This window comes from Glycine soja, chromosome 8 (genome assembly GCF_004193775.1).
Source record: "Glycine soja cultivar W05 chromosome 8, ASM419377v2, whole genome shotgun sequence".
In the NCBI taxonomy this organism is placed as follows: Eukaryota; Viridiplantae; Streptophyta; class Magnoliopsida; order Fabales; family Fabaceae; genus Glycine; species Glycine soja.
The window spans coordinates 33,516,548-33,538,717 of NC_041009.1; the positions used below are offsets into that span (position 1 = coordinate 33,516,548).

Below are 22,170 nucleotides of genomic sequence, written 5' to 3' on the forward strand. Positions count from 1 at the left end.
TGTTAGTTCAATGGAAGGGTCTGCATCCTGATGAAGCATCGTGGGAAGAATGGTCAACCCTTAAATCCCTTCATCACCTTGAGGACAAGGTGTTATTCGAAGGCGACAGGAATGATACACCTAGTAGAAAGGAGTCACAAATAGCAAAGCCCAAAAGGCAAAGTAATACCCCCTTGCGCTTGAAGGACTACGTACTTGATAGTTGAGCCATGCACAAAGGAGACAAGTAGCTTCGAGAAGACACAATCAACCATTACAAGCTTCTGTTAGAATAACTAACTAGCAATTAGATTTTCTGTTGTAGCCGTTAAGTTTGGTTCCTTGTAACAAACTATAAATGACTGAAAGCACCTTGCAAAACGATAAGAAAATAAGAATACTCCTTTGTCTCTCTTTCTCTTTTCTCGCTTCTCTCTTCTTCTGCATGGAGGTTGCTGGGCCTTGAAGACCAGCTGCTAACAGAAATATGCCCCTCATGAATTATGGTGCTCCTCATGAATTCGATTTTCTTCCAAAACTACACCTACCCATCTCCTTCTATATTCCAAAAATAATCCAACCCTTCTCTTTTTATACATACTAGTTTTTCAACCCATGTGGCGGATGGGGTAAACAATTTATTTATGTAATTGTAGGATGATCTTGTATTAATTAATACAGTTTCCGAAGGTTAAAAAAAATTCTAGCTTTTTATTCAATTATTTGTTTTAACATATAAGTAAAACATTGAAAAATAATTCAAACTTTTAATTCCAACTAATAAGTAAAATAATGGAAAAGTAATATAACATGTGTAATTGTTAACTAAGCAATAATTGTAGTTATAAAATACTTTAAATGTATTTAAATTGTAGAAATAAATATGTAATTCTTTCATTATTTTTCACGTCTGAAGCATCTTATGAAAGAAAATAAATATAAAAATAATTTAGTAACATTATTTTATATGTAGGAATATTAGATAAAGTAATTTTGAATTTTAACAAAATGAAAACCTACATCAGACACTTTCCACTTTTATCTCATTTCTTATTGCTTTTTTCATCATTTAAATTCAATTTTCTTGCATTTTTTTATACTTTTTCCCATTCACCTACACTAAACACTTCCTTTAGTAGTATGAGAGTTTAAGAATCTATTGTTGAAGAGCATATTTTCCTCTTTAACATTTAACATCAACCGCTTGATTTTTATTTCGGAATTGTGTTGAATTTTTTAACCAATCCAATCGGTTGCTTTTTATGCAACAACACACATTGAAAAAAAACTAACAACTAAGATATTAGCACTTTATACTCATGTTATAATTTTAATTTAAATATAAAAAAGATATAGGATAAAAATAATAATTTTAATCTATTTATAAAATAATAAAAAATAACATTAAAAAAATTACCATACAAGTACAACTATACAAAAAAAAATTTATTTTTAAGCTCTTCTTTGTCATGGCTGCTAGGCGATCACACCCTTTGTCACCTGTGGGATATAGACCTGCCTCCAAATTTAAGAAAATAAAAATATATTTAAATCCAAAAAAATTATAAAAAAGAATATTATTTTACATCATGTCACAAGAATATTTTAAAAATAACCTAAAAAAATAAAATTTAAAAACATAAATTCTATGTACCCAGCAGATGTATAGTTATTAAATAAAAGCAATAATTAATTAATTAAAAGCACTAATAAAAAAGGTAAATGAAGCTAGAGTTGGAATGAGGGAGTGCTGATTGTGTTGCCATTTGCCCACATTAAAAAGAGGGGATTTTTGTTCCCACAAAAACAAAAAATAAGAAAGAAAGAATTCCTCATCACTGCTAGGACCGAACCAAGACGGCGTGTCGTGCAGTGCCTGTCTCCGAGACCAACGAAACGCAGCACCCGTTGCATCTCTCTCTTAATCCTCTTTCTCTTTCTTTGAAAGCAACAACCAAAGAAGAAACTAAATTATACAATAATCGAAATCCCTCTACACAGAACCAAAACCCTCATTACATCCGATCGATCAATTTTCTCCATTTTGCGACCAATTTCCCCTCTTTCCATCGGATTAAATTCGGAAGAAGAAAAGCGGAACCCGCGAATCGATGGATCTCGGGTTCGAGGCGAGGATTGGAGGGGCGTGGAGGTGGGGCCCGTGATGGGATTGAAATCGGTTGGATTGATTGGAAGAAGAAGCACTTTCGCAGTGGTGGTGGTGGTGATGAGAAGAAGAAAAGAAGGAGGGGCAATAATGGAAGTCGAATTGGGGAAAGTGAATCTTTCTCTCACTTGAATTTGGGGGCGGCTTTCTCTCTCGCTCGCTCTTTCTTTGTTGTTTCTTTTTGTTAACTTTTTGTTTGTGGATCATGGATGGGGTCGCACGTGCGGGGGAGGAGCAGGCTCAGTCATCATCATCATCATCGGACTTGGCCTCGGGGTGGCGTCCCCGCGGCTTCGTGTTCTCTCCTTGCAAGCCTAAGGCCGAAGAAGAAGATGCTTCTGCTGCTGAGAAGAAGCCGCAGCAGCAACCGTTGCGCGTGGTTGTGAGGAAACCTGTGAGTTTGTGTTTTGATTTTGGTTGCTTTTTGTGAGAATAAGTGTGCGTGTGTGATTAAATTGGCTGGCTTGTTTTGTGTTTTTGTGATCAAAATTGTATGGCGAGAGTTTTTGACTGAAAAAGGTGTTTCTTTTAGGGAAAATAGAACTGGGTGCCTTGTTTTGTGATTAAAATGGTATGGTGATAGTTTTTGAGTGAAAAAGGTGTTTCTTTTAGGGTATTTATAATGGGGTGTTGGGATTTAGAGATGCTAGAGGTGGGAATAGTTTGGGAATAGTTGAGTAGAATTTGTTGGTATATTTTGCCAGTTTTTTAGGTTTGGTGGACTTCATGTGTTCTGTAGATATACTCTTGTTTTGTTTGTGTAGTGTTGTTGGATTCTTGTAGTCTTCGTTCATCACTTCTCTTCGCCATAGCAACAGTTAAAAATATGAAGAAGAAGTGGGTTAAAGGGAAAATGGTTATGACTTTTGTAATAAATTGAATGATGGCCTACCATGCTATCATTTTGTACTGAGTCCAGATCCTGTGCACTTTAATGCTCTTGTTATAGATTACGTTGATTTGCTCATTTGAAAAGAGAAGCATAGAGGTTTCTAGTTCCTTACTTAACTATGCTATCCACAATTTTGATAGTGTTGAAGATTCCAATTTTCTTTGAATTTTCACATTTTTCTAAATGATAGGAAATTTCTGAGCGGGAGTATTGGTTGGATCTTGTTGATTATATTCATCTGTCTTTAGTTTTTATTTAAAGGATTTGATCCTTTGACTCCTTTGGAGTGTTTTTGTGCAAATTCTTTTCCCAATTGATAACTTTTGTTGAATTGAGCTACTGATGTGTTTCAGGTAAATGGTCACTTTTGCCTAATATGCATGCTATGGATGGTGCATGTTCATCATCTGTTAATGCCTCCTTTTGCTACTGATTCTTTATTCTTTATTCTCTATTAATGTACCTGTTTGGTCAATGCTGAGTGTGCCCTATGTCCTTGGAATAATATCCACGTGCTATCTTTAGTGATTTGGTATATAGAGGCTAAATCTTTATGGCATTGGTTTAAAAGGCTTTATGCATTGATGATTTTTTATGACAATGTTTAACTTATTCTACTATTTGGTGGTGCATTTGGTTGGAGCCTATAGTTTCATTTTGCTTGGTAGCTAATTTGGAATAAGCTTGGGTGATTGGGGTTCTATTTAATTTTAGACACATGGTCTTCATAAGGTGTTTTCTGTTGAGAAGAGAAAACAAGAGACATGACTGAATATGTGTGTCAATGTACACATCAGAATGTATTACTATATATAGCGTGGGTAATAATTACATAGAAAACAATTGCCTAATTACCATAATTTTGTACATCGTAGAATTTCCTAATTACCATAATTAACAATATCCATCTCCAACAATTGTCTAATGACCACAATTAAAGATATTTTCAATATCTAACACTCCCCCTCAAGTTGGAGCATATAAATCATATGCGCTTAGCTTGTTACAAATATAACCAATTCGAGGACCCCTCAAAGACTTAGCAAAGACATTTGCCAATCTTCTCCCTGATGAAGTGGTAATCTACCTCAATAATGTGCAACTTGATTATCGAGTGTTATCTGTGTAACATCTTCAAACTTTAGTTCTTTGAGCAACTTTTTCAGCGAAATAAGTTCCTTAGTGGCTGAAGCCATGACTTGTTACTGTGCTTCTGCACTGGACTTGCAACATTTTGCTTCTTACTTTTCTAGGAAATATGCAAAATATCCAGAGGTGGATCTCCTATCAGTGGAAGAGCCAGTTCAATTTGCATCCGAATATCCCACAATTCAAGTATGACCCCTGTCTTCATACAAAAGACCTATTCTTGGAGCTCATTTGATATATTTTAGAATACGAATGACAACATCTCAATGTCCTTCACAAGGAGAGTTAAGAAATTGACTCACTATACTATATGCATAGGAAATATCTGGTCGAGTGCAGTGTTATTAAAAAGCGACCATGACGGCACCATGGCGGAATGGCGTCGCGGAATTTCGGAAAAACACCACCAAATAGCGGTGGCGTTGCGGGTTTCTTATGGCGACTGCCATAGCCATGGCGGTCATGGCGGAATCGCATGAATGGCGGAATAGCGGAATTTTTATTTTTAAAAAACATGCGCGACAGGGGTTGGGCTGACCCGAGCCAACCCTACCCGAGTTTCTCCTCTTCAGCAGCGTGACCAGCAGCAGTCTGCAGCGCGACGAACGGCGGCGCAGGCGCCGACGACGCACACGACAACTGCAGACAACGTTCTCGAGTGCGACGGCAGCAGACCAGCAGACGACGCACGCGAGAGACCGACGACCGATGACCGACACACGATGCACACGACTGCCGCACGCGACTGCCGCACGACGCACGTCGACGGCGACGGTAGTGCTCTGGCGCATTTTATTTTTTTTGTTTTGTCCATGGCAGACTGGCCTCTTAAACAAAGAAGGAAGAAAGGCATTTGAGAATTGTATTTTTCCTTTTGCTAACTGGTTCCACCTAACCCATAACCCATAATCAAATAGATTCAATCGCTTGCCCTGGGCTGAGGGCGTTTTCTTTTTTCTGTTTGACACCTGTTTTTGATGAGGGGTGCTTTTTTTTCCTTTTTCTATTTGACACCCTTTTTTATTTTTTACACCCGTTTTTTGTTTTTTTTTTCAGTTATTTGAATGCAATCCATTGTTTTTTTTTAATGTTTTATTTATATTTATACGTATATTTTTATTATTTTTTTGTCCGCCATGACGTCCGCCATTTTCCGCTATGCCATCCGCCATATTTTTATGGTGGATTTTTGACTTTCTGCCATGAACCACCATCCGCCATTAACAACATTGGTCGGGTGACAGTGAGACAATTCAGCTTCCCAGCCAATTGTCTGTATCATTATGGATCTAAAACTGGCTCATCCTAATTTGGTAGAAGTTGGGAATTGTGACTCATAGGTGTGTCAATAGGCTTAGCATTTATATCACTGTTTTACTGTAATGTTGTGTGTCAAGGATGACCACACTAAGCCTTTATTTATAATGAGCAAATAGGATCAGTATTGATTACATATGATCAATCTAATAATTAATAATAAGGACTAAATCACTAATTACTATCCAATTTGATGGTTTTAGGGGTCAACGATGGCAGAGTTGGTGGATTGCACTCACTTGGTGTACTTGCCATCATAGGAATAGGATTGCATTCCTAAATGAAAGCTTTAATGGTCATAAATTGATGCAGGATGCATTATTCTTCTGCTGGACCTGGTTTAAAAACTTGGAAAGAGGATTTGATATCCCATTTCACTCGTGGTCTAGCAGATAGCAGTATTAGGGATGTTTTTTGTATTGAGAGGGGGGGGGGGGGTGGTTGCCTAGCTAATAGACAGATCTTTGGTTCTCTAATACTTATTCTGTATATTGTATTAGCTAACCATAGGTCTGCTCTCGTTGATGCTAGGCTGTTTGTAAATCAGTACCACTTGTACTGCTTTCATTAATATATATAATATATCTACTTTTGCCGATAAAAAAATGTAATCTTAACACTCACCCGAAAGCTCGAGCATATACTGCACATGAATCGAGCTTGTTGCAAATGTGGTCAACCTAATAGAAACTAAAGGCGGTTCGTTGGAGACGCGTTACACGTCGTGTGTGTGAACTTCATGTGCCAGGGTCCTAAGTGGGGTCGCGTGCAGTGGTGTTTTGAGTTGGCTACGCATGTGGATGACATGGCGGTCTTCGGCGATGATGACAGGTATTGTTCACCCGTGAAAAAAGCAAAAAGATCCATTGGGGATGCCTTGAGGTGGAGGGAGAGAAGACCAGTATGACGCTGGCTGGAGATGCATCACGCGTCGGGTGCGTGAACTTCACGTGCTAGGGCCCTGGGTTGAGTCACATGCGGCGATGGTTTGAGTTGGCGGTTTTTGGCGATAGGCGACAATGGTTGAAGGTGAGCCCCGACGAAAAGGCGTTGGGAAGTCTGCCAAAAGAGGGCAAAGAAGCCATGATAAATGAAAACAAAAACACAACCTGAATAAAACCAAGTATGGAAAATAAGGCCCAACAAAAGACAGTCTCGGAATCGCTTGAATTTGACTGTGCTTTGTGTGCCTTAGTTTAGGGAGTTTGGCATCGGAAACAAACGCCGAAAATATGGCTGGACGCGCCACCACATGTCAGAACAGTGGGGGCGCTCAAATGCCGTTTGGCACGCAAAGGAGGGGCACATGAGAGAGCGTCAAAGCTCTGATGAGGTCTCCATGATGATCGTGTAGATGGTGATGCTGGTGATTGGGTCCCCAGATGAAAAATTCACCGAAGCTTCGGCGGCGATTGCCAGAAAAGGAGATAAATTGCTGGAAAGAGGGGCAGCGAGCATAAAAAGGAGAAAGTCCACTGGAATGTGGAAATAGGTCGTTGGAAGTAGGATGACTAGTAAAGAGGTCCATTGGGGACAATAGGTCCTCATTGGAACACGATTTTCGTTATTCCTCTCTCAAGAAGAACCTATACTCTAAGATACCATATAACAGTGTTTTACTGTAATGTTGTGTGTCAAGGATGATCACACTAAACCTTTATTCATAATGAGCAAATAGGATCAATCTAATAAGTAATAAGGACTAAATCACTAATTACTATCTAATCATAAATCATAAATAGCAGAATAATATGTAATCTTAACAGCATTCAACAGCAAGTTTTGTTCAAAATATCCATTGCATACTTCCTTTGGGAAATGGCAATACCACTCTTAGCTTGTGCTACTACCTCTATCCCCAAGAAAACAAAGTCTACCAAGATCTTTTGTTTCAAAATGGTGGTGCATGTGTTGCTTTAATTGGGTGATGGCATGGTGGTCACTACATGTAATAACAATGTTGTCAACATAAACAAACAAGTAGATATATCCTGCAGTGGAATGGCGATAAAAGATTGAGGCTTAATTGCGGATCCCCTATCTTGCCTTACTTACGGCCTCTTTCGGAGTTACTTGAATTGCAACCTCGAGGGTGGCGGTTTAGTCCCACATCGACTAGTGATATGGCCAAATTAAAGAATATAAGTGGGGGCAAGCCTCACTTTACAAGTCGGTTTTGTAGAGATGAGTTAGGCCTGTAACCCATATTCTAAGACAAACTTTAATCCAAACATGCACTGAGTTATCATCCTCGTTTCAAGACATGCCATTTACTTAAACACAGTACCGAATCTACCAACCATGTCTTGGGAGACTATTTGAGTCCATATTAGGATTTGTGAAGACTACATACTAATCCGGAAGACTCCCATTGAGCAACAAAGTTGTGAGGTTGTTCCATATAAACTTCTTCAAAGAGATCACCGTGATTCTTACTTAGATAAGCCAATTTGGTCCTTCAAAAGTTAAATCTTTTGTTTGGGCTTCTTTTATAAACCAGATTAATACCAATGATTTTACGTAAAATTTGAAGACCTCTAACTACATTGTCTCCTAATTATTGTGTTTTATACAGATGGATTTTTGTTAATGCTTCACATTTATTATTGCTTTGCTCATTAGTTTCCCATTGGAATAATTCGTTTGGTGTTGTCCACAACAATGTTGTTGGTGAAGATTGGGTTTTCCCCGAGGATCTCCAAAAGTTCTGGTTTGTTAATTATAGAGTTTTTGCACCAATTGGGTTGCTAAAAGGCTTTGGCATTATTCTCAATCTAGGGTTGTTTGGTGTACATAATTGGACAGAAATGCTAGAATTTTTATTGGTCAATTGTTTCCCTTAGAGGTCATTTGGAATTGAGTAGTTCATTTAGCTTCTTTATATGCCTTTTTTTGTGTCTGTGTGTGGGGGGATGTTCTCTCTGGTGGATCTACAAAGTGATTGATGTGCTGTGTTACATGTATGATGTTGGTGTTTTTTTCCCCTTCATTTAGTTTTTTCCTTTGGTAGGCTAGGTCTCCCAAGTTTTTTGTACTTGGAAGATTTATTTCCTTAACTTTTTAAAAATAAAAAATCCAAATATGTTTTCTTCTGAAGTTTGACAACTTGCAAGGCATCATTCTTCCTCCTATTCTCCTCAATCTAATAAAAAACTTGGAAGTGAAGACAAAGGAGATCCAATAGACACAAGTTGGTGCCAGAGATTAGTGAGAAAATCAATTTCTTTATCTCAAACCTGGCTAGGCATAGCCTTTGCAGTAAGTTTAGTAATGCAATTCATGTACTCACCACTTAAACACGTTGAGGCAATTTACAGGATTGAGGTATTTCAAAAGTGCTTCAGGTAGAAGATTATTTTTTAAGAAAACTGGGAGCAAGGTATTGAAGTGTGCACAGATGCAGACTGGGCTGGATCCATTATTGACCGAAGGTCAACATCTGGTTACTGTACTTGGAGAAGCAAAAAACAAAATGTTGCGGCTAGAAGTGGTGCATAGGCTGAATATAGAGCAATGACACAAGGAGTTTGTGAAATTCTATGGCATAAAAATAATTCTACAAGAGTTACAACTGCCTATTACTCTCTCCATGAAGCTGTATTGTAATAACAAAACTGCAATTATTTTATTCCAGAACCCAATTCAACATGACCAGACCAAGCATGTAGAAATTGACAGAAATTTTATAAAAGAGGTGGATGTAGGCCTAATTTGGATGCCATTTGTTCCTACTTCACAGCAAGTAGTAGATGTTCTTATGAAAGGATTGTTTATACCTAATTTTGACTAATCTATAAGCAAGTTGGGCATGCTGGACTTCTACACACCAACTTGAGGGGGATGTTGACTTTTAATTTAAATTTACAATAAGGATTTTAGAAAATTCAGGAGGCTAAGATCAAGATCAGATTATTCAAATCTGATTGGATTTTATTCTCCATATTTTCTCCCTATCATATCCTTGTGTTTATTTTATAATCAGGGTGGTGTGGTTAAAACGTCTCGTAGTCATCTCTGCCTATATAATTCTTTTCCAATATGTATGTATGTATGCATGTATGTATGTATCATTGTCTAGCTATTGATTTTTATCCTATTACTTTTCTATCTTATTCATTTCTAATTACTTAAACATATAGCTGTAGCATCATTTTGATTTAAGATGGAAATTTGATACATTATTAAGTTGTAATTTATATCTGGCTGTTTGGAGCTTATGGTACCTAAAATTGTGAACTGATGCTCACCTTCTAATTTACAGTTGGTGGCTAGATTAACCAAGGAAATAGTTGAAACATACCAAATATGCAATCCACAGTTTAAATATTCTGAAGATCTAAATCCAAAAAGATTTTTGACCAGCCCATCTGTTGGAGTGCTTAATGATGGCTATGATAATGTAAACTCGGATCTTATTTTGACAGTGAATTTTGTGTTGATCCATTTAGAGAAAAATAAAAGGTTTGTGATCCATATTTCCTTCCTTTGTTTCATGTTGTCATTATATAATGAATACCAAAAGCTAAAATGTTGATTTTCAGTTGATACCACCTTACCCATCTGACAACCTAGTACCTCTTCATTAAACTTTGCATTTTGATGTGGTGCAGATATATTGTCAAAGATCTCCTTGGCCACGGGACATTTGGACAAGTGGCTAAATGCTGGGATTCAGATACCAACAGTTTTGTTGCCGTGAAGATCATTAAAAATCAACCTGCATACTATCAACAGGCGCTGGTTGAAGTAACTATTTTAACAACGGTAACCTCCTGTTGTTATTATTGAGATGCTTCTCATTTTCTTGGAAGTCCATGAGAAATTATTCATGTATACTCTTTGTCCTGCAGTTAAATAAGAAGTATGATCCCGAGGATAAGCATCACATTGTTCGTATATATGATTATTTTGTATATCAACGACATTTGTGCATTTGCTTTGAATTGCTGGACACAAACTTGTAAGTTCTGGACTTTTTTTTTTTCCATTTAGAATTTATCATTGAGAATGAGACTGCATTTAAAGCTTGAATGGTGTTCGCGTTCTACTGAACTAAAGATATTTGGTTGGTTTTGCAATGTTGCTATCCTAGATTTGTTATTTTCTCTCTTGTATATTTTAGTGTTGACATAGTGTAGTATACAGGTATGAGCTTATCAAGATGAATCATTTTAGGGGATTATCACTTGGTATTGTTCAGCTATTCTCTAAGCAGGTATGCCAATTCTTTGTATGACCTTTTGTTGGTTTTGTTTTCTTATCATAATCTATTTTCTTAAATTTGTTACAAGATTTTATACGGACTGGCTCTACTAAAAGAGGCTGGCATCATTCATTGTGATCTGAAGCCAGAAAACATTCTTTTATGTACGAGGTTGGTTTCTTACATGAAGGTGCTCATAAAGAACTGTATGCAGCAGCTATTTCTTAAGGATTTAATACCTCTAAACTGAGGGTGACGGATTCACTTTAGAGAGTAAAATGAAGGTTTATAGCTATTGATTAAAAAATCAACAGTTGAGATTTAAATAACTACATAATTTATTTTATATACATGAGTATGCATTTAATCACAATCTCAACAGTTACTTTTATAATCAATGGTTATAACTTTCTCTTTACTCTAAAGTGAGTCCCTCACCTTGGAGGAATCAAATCCTTTTCTTAAATTTGCAGGCTGCAGCTTTTTTATTTTGATGTATGATTTAATTATGTTTCACATGTAGCACTGTGAAGCCAGCAGAAATAAAAATCATTGACTTTGGATCAGCATGCATGGAAAACCGCACCGTTTACTCTTATATTCAGGTTTATGTTTACTGTAGAAAGTAGGATTTTATGATAATTCCTATTGTAATTATCATTGTCTGGTACCTAAACTTATTCTCTGTTTTTATTGCAGAGTCGATACTATAGATCACCTGAGGTTCTTCTTGGATGTCAGTATCCTAATTGATGAAATCAGTAGCTGATGCCTTTCTTTTCAAGCATTTTTTCTTTTTCATTATTTTATTGCTTTACCTTTCTGTTAGCTCATCATCTTTCTACATTGCAATATGTGTGGAATTAGCTTATTATTCTTAATTAATTCGAATGTAAAAGTTGTGCTGCAGCAGGTGCAGCTATAGTTTGAGTTGCCTTGGCATAATATGTCATTAGACTGGGAAGGAATTGAAGTTTTTAAATAAGCTTTATCAAATCACAATTGAAGTTTCTACATTTACTTGTTGCTTGGTATTTTACTTTTATGACTTAGTTGCGGAGAATTGTTGAAGAAAACTTAAAATTTTAGATCAGCTGGAACTATTATCCATCATCTTGTGCCATGTTTTTCTTCCATTTGTTTGGGGTGCAGGGATTGAATTTGGTTGATTCTCTGAAACCTTGGCTTTCTTTATAACCTTTTTAATGTTTCAATCTTGCTAAGATTGTATGACAGGTTTGTTATAGTCACATTTGGACATGGTTTTCAATATCCTCATACTTCTTTACGAATGAAATAATTCAAATACATATAGGATACTTAAGAGCACAGAGATGTCTCACATTCTGAATGTGTGTATTCTTCAGAAGTTTTGTTTCCTTTTTAAATAATTTATTTTCAGGTTATTTTTATGTACTTGCTTCATCATTCCTTAGCTCTTATTAGATACACAACAGCTATTGATATGTGGTCCTTTGGGTGCATAGTGGCAGAATTGTTTCTTGGATTACCATTATTCCCTGGGGCTTCAGAATTTGATCTTTTGAAACGGATGATTGAAATTCTTGGGTATGCCACTCTCTCTCAAGGAGGAAACATTTTAATTATGTTGCTATACAATTTATATAGCAAAAAATGTGATATCACCTTGAAGATATTTCTTTCTTTATCCCTCTAATTTATACTTTTCATGTTAGCCTAGAGAAAATTTGTCAATGGAATTTAAGTATCCATTTTCATATAACGGGATGAAGAAGTTCCCTTGAGCAGAGCACCACATACTAGCTAAATAAATAACCCTTTCCCAAATGTTGACTTGAGATGAATAAGTTCCCTTGTAAATTATAGCATTCTATTACAAACAAAGGCAACAGAAAACAAGAAAGACAGAGCACTGCCATAGGATCTTAGCTTCTTTACAAAAGCTGAAACCTCAAAATTTAATAAGGAGAAACTGGTGTAGGTCCTTAGGGCAGCTCAATTCTAATAAAAAATCCCGATATCTTATTCCGAAGAAAATTCTCAGCAGTTCAATGCATAATAATAGAGTTTGAGAGAGATTGAGAGTGAGGAAGATATTATTATTCAACCCAAGTCTTGAATCATTACATGCTCAGTTTATATAGAGCTTAACTAACAGAATGGTAGTTAGTTAGTTAGTTACTACAGCTGTCTACAGCTGTAATGACAGCTGTCAACAGTTGTACTAATGAAAGAAAAATAAACCCATCAGAGTAGGTATACTCTAATACATAAAAAGATGAGTGGATCATCTGTGACTGAGTAGACATGAGATAGGGCTAGAGAGCTGATAGAGATCATGGAACTCACATTCGGCACCAATCATCCATCCTGCACTCTGGTCATACAAATATGTAGATTCCTTAGTGAAATATATAACACAATCAAGGAAGCAAGCCAAAAGATTAACGGAAAGCAAATTAAATGGGGAACTCATAACATAAAGAATAGAGCCAACAAATGAAAGTGAGAGGGTGGGTGGTACGAACTCCATGGGATTGTGTTATGTAACTTTTAGCTATGTTGATTGAAGATAAATCACCAGAGGTAGAAATGGAGGAGAATAGAGAATTGTTGATGTGATCAGTGGCACCTGAGTCCAAGACCAAAGTAATTGGGTATGGCGATTGGGAGACGCGAGCCAAGGAATTAATAGTGTGTGGCAGAGGCAATGGTACTAGAGGAATGGTACTAGATAGACTGCCCACTAGAGGAAATCTCCTTCGAAGAAATGTGCAGATGCAGGACACTTCTTGCCCTCTGTGTGGGAATGCTCAAGAGGAGGTGGATCACTTGTTCTTCAATTGTGAAATGACCATAGGGCTGTGGTGGGAATCTATGAGCTGGAATCAGATGGTTGGCCCCATTGCATCATCTCCAGCAGCACACTTTATTCAATTCTGTGAGGGCTATGCAGTAGGGCAAAATCAATCTCGTCGATATGGATGGTGGGTAGCTCTGACTAACTCTATATGGAAGCATAGAAATCAGCTGGTTTTCGAGGGTAATCACTTTCAACCATCTAAAGTGATGGAGGATGCTTTATTCCTCAATTGGTCATGGCTAAAGACCAGAGAGAAACATTTCAGTATTTCTTTCAACCAATGGTCTTCTAACCTTGTGGTTTATTTTAGTTGATATGGGCTGGGTATATTGTATATCTGTATTGGGTTGGATATTTTATCCTTTGTAGTGATTTATGGAGGGTTTGTTTTGGTTGGGAGGCGACACTCTTAGTGTCATGTAATTACGTGTAATTCTTCAGTACTTCTGGTACTGATCTGATATTATTAATAATATATATATCTATGTTTGCCTTCCAAAAAAAAAAAAAAGAGGAATGGTGTCCCATAAAAACCATAGAAAGTCAAAATAGGCAGTCGAGAGTGGCTTTGGAGGGTTCGAGGACAAAACAGATTTTGAGGTAGGACCTGTGCAACATTCTTAGTGTGAAGAGTTTGACAATGTAGAGGCCAACACTTGTCAAAGGTATGGCTCAACTGGTGGCAATGGTCTTACTTGGGTCATAATTTCCCAAGCTTACTACTTATGGAGGAGGAGGAATATCTGACTTAGAGGGCTGCTTGGTCAGAACCCCGAGTAAAGTGTGTTAAGAGTTATTGTAATAAAAGTCATTAGGGTTTAGTCTTGAGTATATGGGCTTGGACCACATGGTCTTATGTATTACTCTCTTAACAACTCTCTTAACAACATAGGTAACCCAACAATGGATCTATGATAGACTCTAATACCATCTTTTAGAATATGGTCTTAGGGTTTAACTCAACTTCACAAAACCAACTTGTAAGGTGAGTGAGGACTGTCCAAATCTTATTAGCACTACTTAGAGCATATTTCTAGAAGGTGTGGGACTAAACACACCGCTTCACATTGAATACAATGAAGGTGCTATAGGCTGCAATTAAGGCCCAAATAGGCCGCAATTGAGGTGAGATAGGAGTGATTGTAAATAAGGAAGATTTCCAACACCAATTGACAAGTGACATGAGCGTGAAAAAAACTTATGCATCGATGGCTGAACAGTGGATTTGATGTTGTTGCAGAGTTGGGTATCGATCTTAGTTCACCTGGTATAGGAGTGCTCTGCAGCTGATGCAGTCAACCATGGCAGTGAGGTGAGCAGTTTAATCCTACCAGATAAGCCACAAGTTAATATTTGAGGCCCAAATATCATAGTTTCTATTATCCAACTTGTTGGTTGACTTGGCCTTTAGCAGGTCCTTAGAACCATTAGAGGGGAAATTCCAGCCATGTGTCATAAATACAAGGATTTGTAGTTACCCTAATTAATGTAATTACACAATGAATAATGTGGCCCATTTACATTGTTTCTAACATGTGTTATTTGTGTATTCTCCTAAAGCATAAAAGTCAAAATTAGCCTTCTCTCCTGAACTCTGTCAATAAGGTTAAGACTGAAGGTGTAGAGAAGTCATTTTTCTCTAGGAATCAGAACTAGGCTTTGAATTTGAAAGTCTCACAGTGACGAATACAAGGGGAATGAAACAACTCTATTATATCTTCCATCTTCTCCCCATGCTTCAGGATCTACCCTTGCTGCCTGCCCCCCACCCCAAGCCCCATCCTTATTCCGGTTCCTTTCTGGTTGCACTTTAGATTTCAATCCAGTCAATGATGGTGATGGTCATTGGTATCACAATGGAATATGCTTCGATGCTTGTGCTGTTGATCTCAACTTGTTTGATTTGTGTGTCATCAATTAGGGTTGGCAGATGCTCATTTCATTTTGTCTTTGTCCCTGATTTTTTTTTTAATAATACGTGACTCATTTGTTTCACTAAAAACTGGCAAGTCACTGGTTTTGCAAACATTTGGCAGCATCAGACCAGTCAGTACTGGTTCTGAGGCACATCTGATAATTGTGTTGTTTGGACTAGTTGGTTGACTGGTTTGCTAGTTCACCAGTCAAACTGCCCGGTCTGAGGTGAGTTTCACACCAATGTTTGTATGCCCAAAATAAGTCCCGAATTAGACACTGGGTGACTATTTTAAACCGATGCTGTGGATTCCATCAATGACATCACATGGTGTTTCTTACTTTCTCCCACCCCAGAAGTCTTTTAACATCTTAGATTCTTCTGTCTCTTTCTTAGACAGAAATGAACCCCTTGTTCGGAAGGAGGGAAATAGGAGGGGGAGTGAGGATGTAATTAATTTGTGAAATTTGGAGGAGAAATAAGCTGGAAATAATTTTAAAAATCCCACTGTACTATTTCCACTCATTTTTCTATCTCTCTGCTCATCTCTTCTCTATTTTTCTTCAACCGAAATACCTTTAATTTTCACTTTGTTTCTTACATATTTCCACCCATTCTTTTTATTTTCATTCACCCTATTTTTCTCCTCTCTACCAAACAGGGCTGAAGGGTAGGTTTTAGATTTTGAATATGAAACAAAAATATTAGATGTAGCTCTCGTATGGTTGTATGCAAGTTAGTTGGTTTTGTTTTGTTTTTTTTTACTACTTTGATTAATATTATAGATGTTGTGAATATATTGTAGAGGACAACCACCTGATTATGTACTAAGGGATGCCAAAAACACAAGTAAATTCTTTAAGTGTATCGGGAGTCTCCAGAACATAGATAATAGTGAGAGTTCCAAAAATGCAAGAAGTGTTTATCAAGCATTGACAGTGGAGGAATATGAAGCTGTAAGTTTTATATGTTTGTTTTTTCTGTAGGATCTTTCTCCAAAATGAACAATGTGGCATCTCTTCAAATCCTTTTCTCTTTTTTGGTTCCTTTTTTGAATATTGCATTTTTATTATCATATCTCTGGTTCCTGTTCAGAGAGAATTGAAGAAGCCATCAATTGGAAAAGAGTATTTTAATCATATGAACCTTGAAGCAATTGTTACAAATTATCCCTACAGAAAAAACCTACCTAAAGAAGATATTCTCAAAGGTTAGCTTCCCAAGAATGCTGGAAATTTCTGCTCAACTTGATTTTGCTTTTTTTTTTTTTTTTCTGTGCATGTGTGCATGTTTTATTTCACTTATTCAACTTGATTGAACTAATGAATGCTATATATTGAACTTGTAATAGAAAGTCAAATACGACTGGCTCTTATTGATTTTTTGAAAGGACTTGTTGAATTCGATCCTGCAAAACGCTGGTCACCCTTTCAGGTAATTGACTTTGTCTTATTGCCCACATTGGCCCATCTTTCAAACTAAATTTGACTTGGTTTAATGCAAAATTTAAGCTGTAAGTACTTAAAATGGTAGTTTGGGTTTCTTGCAGGCTTCAAAACACCCTTTTGTAACTGGGGAACCTTTTACACACCCTTACAAGCCTCCTCCTGAGACTCCTCATATGGTAAGTAACTCTCAATTTTAAAGCATATATATTTTTATGTTTGGGTTAAACTGTTATTGACAGTCCTTTTAATTATTCTTTGAATGCTTCACTACTCATGCAAAAATAATACTATTTGGGTACCTTGTTTTAGATGTTTAGTTAATTAATGATTCATATGACAAATGTATCATGGAGATTAAACTAGAGAAGATAACTCTGAATTCTGAAATGATTTAGATTTACTAAGGATGCATGGCAAGGGCTGTAGTTGAACATATGCCTTCTTATAGCGATAAATGCAATATGGAAATTAAAATTGTGTAATTAGGATTCATGTGGATGCGTATTTGGTGAGCTCCCATCTCTAATTCATCCAGAAAACCCTGCTTCCCTTTTGTTTATTTTGGAACAAGCTAAAAGACATCGAAATAGGTTGAAATGGACTATTTTAGTCAATTTCCATTTTCTTTACGGCAGAACAACTTTGTTTTGGCTGGCATAAGTCATAAGCGAGGCCTTTCTAAGGGGGAGCTAGGAGGCCACAAGGGTAGAGTGATGTTCAAGAGCTTGTTGGATCAGACTCATCAGAGCATGTTTCTGCTTTTGCCTCTGATTCTGCAATTTTCATTCCACTATCTCTCTGTCCCCACTAGATTCTTCTCCAGGGGAATATGTGCTATTTTGCAAGTATCATACTATTAGCTATCTGTACTATCAAACATGGTTATTAGTATCACATGATTCGTGATACGATTGGTGCGATACGATGTAATTCTTCAGCTTGGCAATACAAATTGTGGGTTTATAGTTTTTGTGCCTGAATCACACGAGTCGTGTGAATCGCAAACGAGTTGGTGAATTGCATCTTGCATGCAAATTGTGCGATTCTTACACAACGGGTCATGACGCCTTGCAGTCCAAATGCCATCGCGTCACACTTCGCTATCACAGCTATATCGGCGATTTTTGAAGCCAGAATTGTGAAAAATGACCGTCGGAGCAAGCAAATCGCACTGCAGATCTACAGCTTCGTATGCTAGCTGCTAGTGGCTCAAGAAGATAGATGACCCACAAACCTCAACCTAAACGACAATGTTCTGTGTTTTTTTTATGTAGGAAACTTTTGTATTTTAGTTCCAAGACAAGCACCATCAAGTTTAGCCTTTGGGCCATCAGTTATCTATTGAACACTTTTATTCTTTTATTCTATTGGACCCTTTTATTCATATAAGACTTTCTAGTCTCAACATGCCACCCCTGCTTCTATGTCTCCGATGAGTTTTCCGGTGAAACCACCATCATCAGGATCGGAATCTTCCAATGTATCTATCCCCAAAGTTACAGCCTCGACCTCCCATTCAGACTCCCACACACTGATTTTTGCCATGCCAAACAGCTTCTGCACTAGACACTTTCCGGTGTGTCCAGCCGTCGTTCTGGCAGCACTTTCAGCCCGGTGGTCACCCCTACCAGTCATTCCTACCCTTGAAATGTCACATCCATCCGAGCCCATTTGTGGGTACTTCCTTTGTAAATTGGGGTTTCAGTACTTGTTTGGTTTGTGTTTTGTCACTGTTTGCCTTTGTTTTCTTGTTCGACAATGCTTTCCATTGCCCTATCTTTGTCCCATATGCTAGTTTAAATAATTTTAGGCCCTGTTTGGGGTAGTTTTTAGTTGAGTTTCGAAATTTTTAAAAATAACCAGTTTTTAGTTTTAGTTTAATAGTTTCAAAAAAAAAATTAAACTAATTTTTAAAATATGATTAGTTTCAAAATAAACTCATTTTGAAAGTCCCATATTGTATTAAAATTAGTTTAAGAGTGCTTTTGTATGGTGGTGACAACAATGGTGTTGGTGATGTCAACCATGGTAGTCAAAATCGAGATTTTATTCAAGATCGGAAAGGGGAGTATGGATTGTAAATCGGGGGATCGTAACACGGATCGTAAGATCCTACAAAATTTATGAAATTTCATGTATATGCACATATAATCAGAATATGACACTTGAAAGACATAATTAAACATCATAAGCAAAAAAGAGATGAGAGTGAGTGCTGAAACTGAAAAAGAAAAGAGGGAATTGGGACATTGAGTGAAAGAGAACATGAGTATTAGGAATAAGATCAACAACTTATATTGTTTCTTGTTAATTGCATTCATTTGTAATTAAGAGAGTCATTTTTGTGGAGTATAAGAGAGAATCAGTGATTTAGTTGGGTGGTAAATGGGGCAATGTAATTTTTGTTTTAGGGTTTTTTGGGGCATGGTAAATTTTCAGTCAAAGGAAAAAGGGGCGCAGTTAGTTAAGGGGAAAAGGGGGCGGTTAATTTTTACAACAAAGAGAAGGAGAAAGGTGTGGACTAGGGTTTTTTGGGCCGCGGGTTATTATACCAGTTCACAAACCCAACCTGCAAAAAGTCAAACACCAACTCGCACAAAAGCATCGTGCCCCATTGAGCAGCGATCTTCAACGGTGATCCTAGACGATCTGTGAAATTGCGATTCTCACCACACGGAGACTCGGAGATGGCGAAGAAGATTGTAAACTCATATGATGATGTTATGCATCAGATTACGATTTTGACTACCATGATGTCAACAGTAGCGGTGACGAAGAGATACCAATGATGGTCGTGTTGGTAGTGGCGGTGGTGGTGGCGGCGGCGGCAGCGATGCCAATGGTGGTGGCAGTGACAAAGGTGGTATTAGTGGTGGTAGTAGCAATGTCGGTGTCGATGGTGGTCGATGGTGGTGGTGGCAACAAGTGTTGGCGGTGCGGTGTTGGTGGTGGTTGTGGTGACAGTGATAGAGGTGGTATTGTTGGTAGTAGTGGTGGTGGTGGTGCCAGTGACGATGGTGCATGGTGGCAATGACAATGGTGGTCATGGCAGTGGCAACTAGTAATGATGCTGACAACAATGGTAGAGTCGGTGATGGTGTTGGTGGTGTGGTGGTGGCAGCAAAATGTGTCATTGTCAAATGTGGGAAATGTGTGTATGTTTTTTTAAACTAAATCAAATTCACAAAAAAAAATTTCTTGGTTTTGAAAATGAGTGTAAAAGTGTTTCGAAAATGATTTAAAAACCATTTAAGCTTCATTTTTGCCTAACACGTTTTGTTTTGAAAATTGCATTTGAAAACTGAAAACTAATAATAGTGATTTATAGGCACATAATCTTTGATTTAGAGGATATAGAATATTTCTCAGTGACTTCTCTCACTTTATGATGATTTCGTCTCTTGAATAATTGAGTCTCCACACTTTGTTTGAAGCTTCCAAATCTTGGTATTAAGAAGAGCGGAACTTGCTTTGGATTTACTTAAGCTGGTGGGTATTCTAGCTCTCTCTTCCTAGCAATATTCCTTGATTTCACCAAGATCCCTGAGTTGTCTTCAAAATATTGGTTTGAAGCTTCCAAATGATGGTTTTAAGAAAGTTGGAACTTGCTTTTCTTAGTCTGATGAATAGCTGTCTCTTTCTAGCAATATTATCCCCAACTTCACCAACATCCTTGAGTTGTCCTTCAAACATTTTTTTGCTGGAACTCCATTTCTGTTATGTTTTTTATTTATTATTGGGAATAAATTTTCTTGTTTTTTTTTTTTTTTGATCAGCAAAATATGATATGTATATAAATATAAGAGTACCAGGGGTACTATAATTACAAAGTTTTAGAGAAATCCTAGTGGATATGTCAAGTTACTTTCAGATTGATATGAACCACCCTATATAAAAGAATACATCATCAAAGCCCCATGGCTTGTGAGCCCTCCTAAAATACTGCCCCCACAGCTAGTGAACCCTCCTAATCTGCTGAAAAACATATTGGTAAGTTGGTAGACCAATAGTTGAAGTGCATAGTGAAGTCTTTCTCTGAAGCTCGAAGCCAAGACCAAAGTAAAAACAGAGCATCATCCATCAGCTTAGTAGCATTGAATGGTTCGTTCGAGAATAGGATCCTATTTCTGTGTTGCCACATTGACCACGTTAAGGCTACCCACCAGCACTTCCACCTATTGTTTCTTTTCCCACCATTCATACCATTTTGGTGCTGCAGAAAATGGTACCTAGGGATTATGGGGAATGCCCCAACTATTCCAGTCCACGCTAAGGATTCCCACCATAAGGCTAGAGATTTGGTGCAATTGAAAAAGAGATGGGCTGCATCCTCCTGCTGAATTCTGCAAAACGGGCATGTGCTGTCATTTATCTCTATTTGCCTCCTTCTCAAATTAGACTTAGTCGGCAATCGATCTTTGATGAGTCTCCAAGCAAAAATTGCAGCTTTGGATGGGATTTTTAATTTCCAAAGGTTCTGCAGTGCTTCATCCGGATTTGCTCCCACTGATCTTTCTTGTAACATGTTATATGCACTCCTTGTAGAGTAGCAACCATTAGGCTCTGCTTCCCACTTCCAACAATCTGCTATATGTCGCTGGATTGTAATCTGAGAAATTTCTTCCAAAAAACCTGCAGCAGATGCGATTTCATTATCGAACAAAGACCTTCTCCATGAGAGGTTCCATTCCCATGAGGAGTCATTGAAACTTCCCACCTGCTGAATGAGTTTATGCTGCTGAAGGGATATCCTATACAGCCTTGGGTATTTCATCTTTAGAGCCTCTCCGTGTCCAGCCCATGAGTCCTCCCAGAATTTGATTTTGTCCCCGCATCCCACCCTCCAAGTAGTGCCCTCTTGGAGGATAGAATTCATCTGTTGGTCATGTGTAACCTCCATTAAGTCTTTCCACCAACCTGACTCATTATTCCTTCTACTGCCTTCCACCAATGATCTCCATCCACCATACTTGGAGTCCAGTATCTTGGACCATAACCTGTTACTTTGCTAAAGCATCTCCCATCTCCATTTTCCAAGTAGTGCCTTGTTGAAAGCCCTTATATCTTTTATACCGAGGCCCCCTCTATCCTTTGGAAGGCAAACTGTTTTCCAGTTCACCCATGGTATTTTTCGCTGCTCCGAGCCACCTCCCCATAAGAAATTACGCTGGATTCGGATCAGTTTCTCTGCTACCTTTGCGGGCAACCTGAAAAAAGAGAGAAAATAGATGGGGATGGAGGATAATGTGGAATGA

At 37.7% G+C, this 22,170-nt stretch overlaps 1 protein-coding gene across 1 annotated transcript in view; it reads left to right on the forward strand.

The window, feature by feature from the left end:
• The first annotated feature begins 1,762 nt into the window (after nt 1-1,762).
• The window catches only part of LOC114422950 (dual specificity protein kinase YAK1 homolog), a 33,506-nt gene continuing 13,098 nt past the window's right edge, over nt 1,763-22,170 (forward strand). Inside the window, exons 1-13 of the mRNA XM_028389516.1 lie at nt 1,763-2,540; nt 9,766-9,965; nt 10,115-10,268; nt 10,355-10,464; nt 10,650-10,719; nt 10,796-10,878; nt 11,231-11,312; nt 11,407-11,447; nt 12,154-12,276; nt 16,273-16,423; nt 16,563-16,677; nt 16,819-16,901; nt 17,017-17,091. Of these exons, the coding sequence (XP_028245317.1) occupies nt 2,352-2,540; nt 9,766-9,965; nt 10,115-10,268; nt 10,355-10,464; nt 10,650-10,719; nt 10,796-10,878; nt 11,231-11,312; nt 11,407-11,447; nt 12,154-12,276; nt 16,273-16,423; nt 16,563-16,677; nt 16,819-16,901; nt 17,017-17,091 (1,476 nt within the window). The 5' untranslated portion in view covers nt 1,763-2,351. The remainder of the gene's footprint in view (nt 2,541-9,765; nt 9,966-10,114; nt 10,269-10,354; nt 10,465-10,649; nt 10,720-10,795; nt 10,879-11,230; nt 11,313-11,406; nt 11,448-12,153; nt 12,277-16,272; nt 16,424-16,562; nt 16,678-16,818; nt 16,902-17,016; nt 17,092-22,170) is intronic.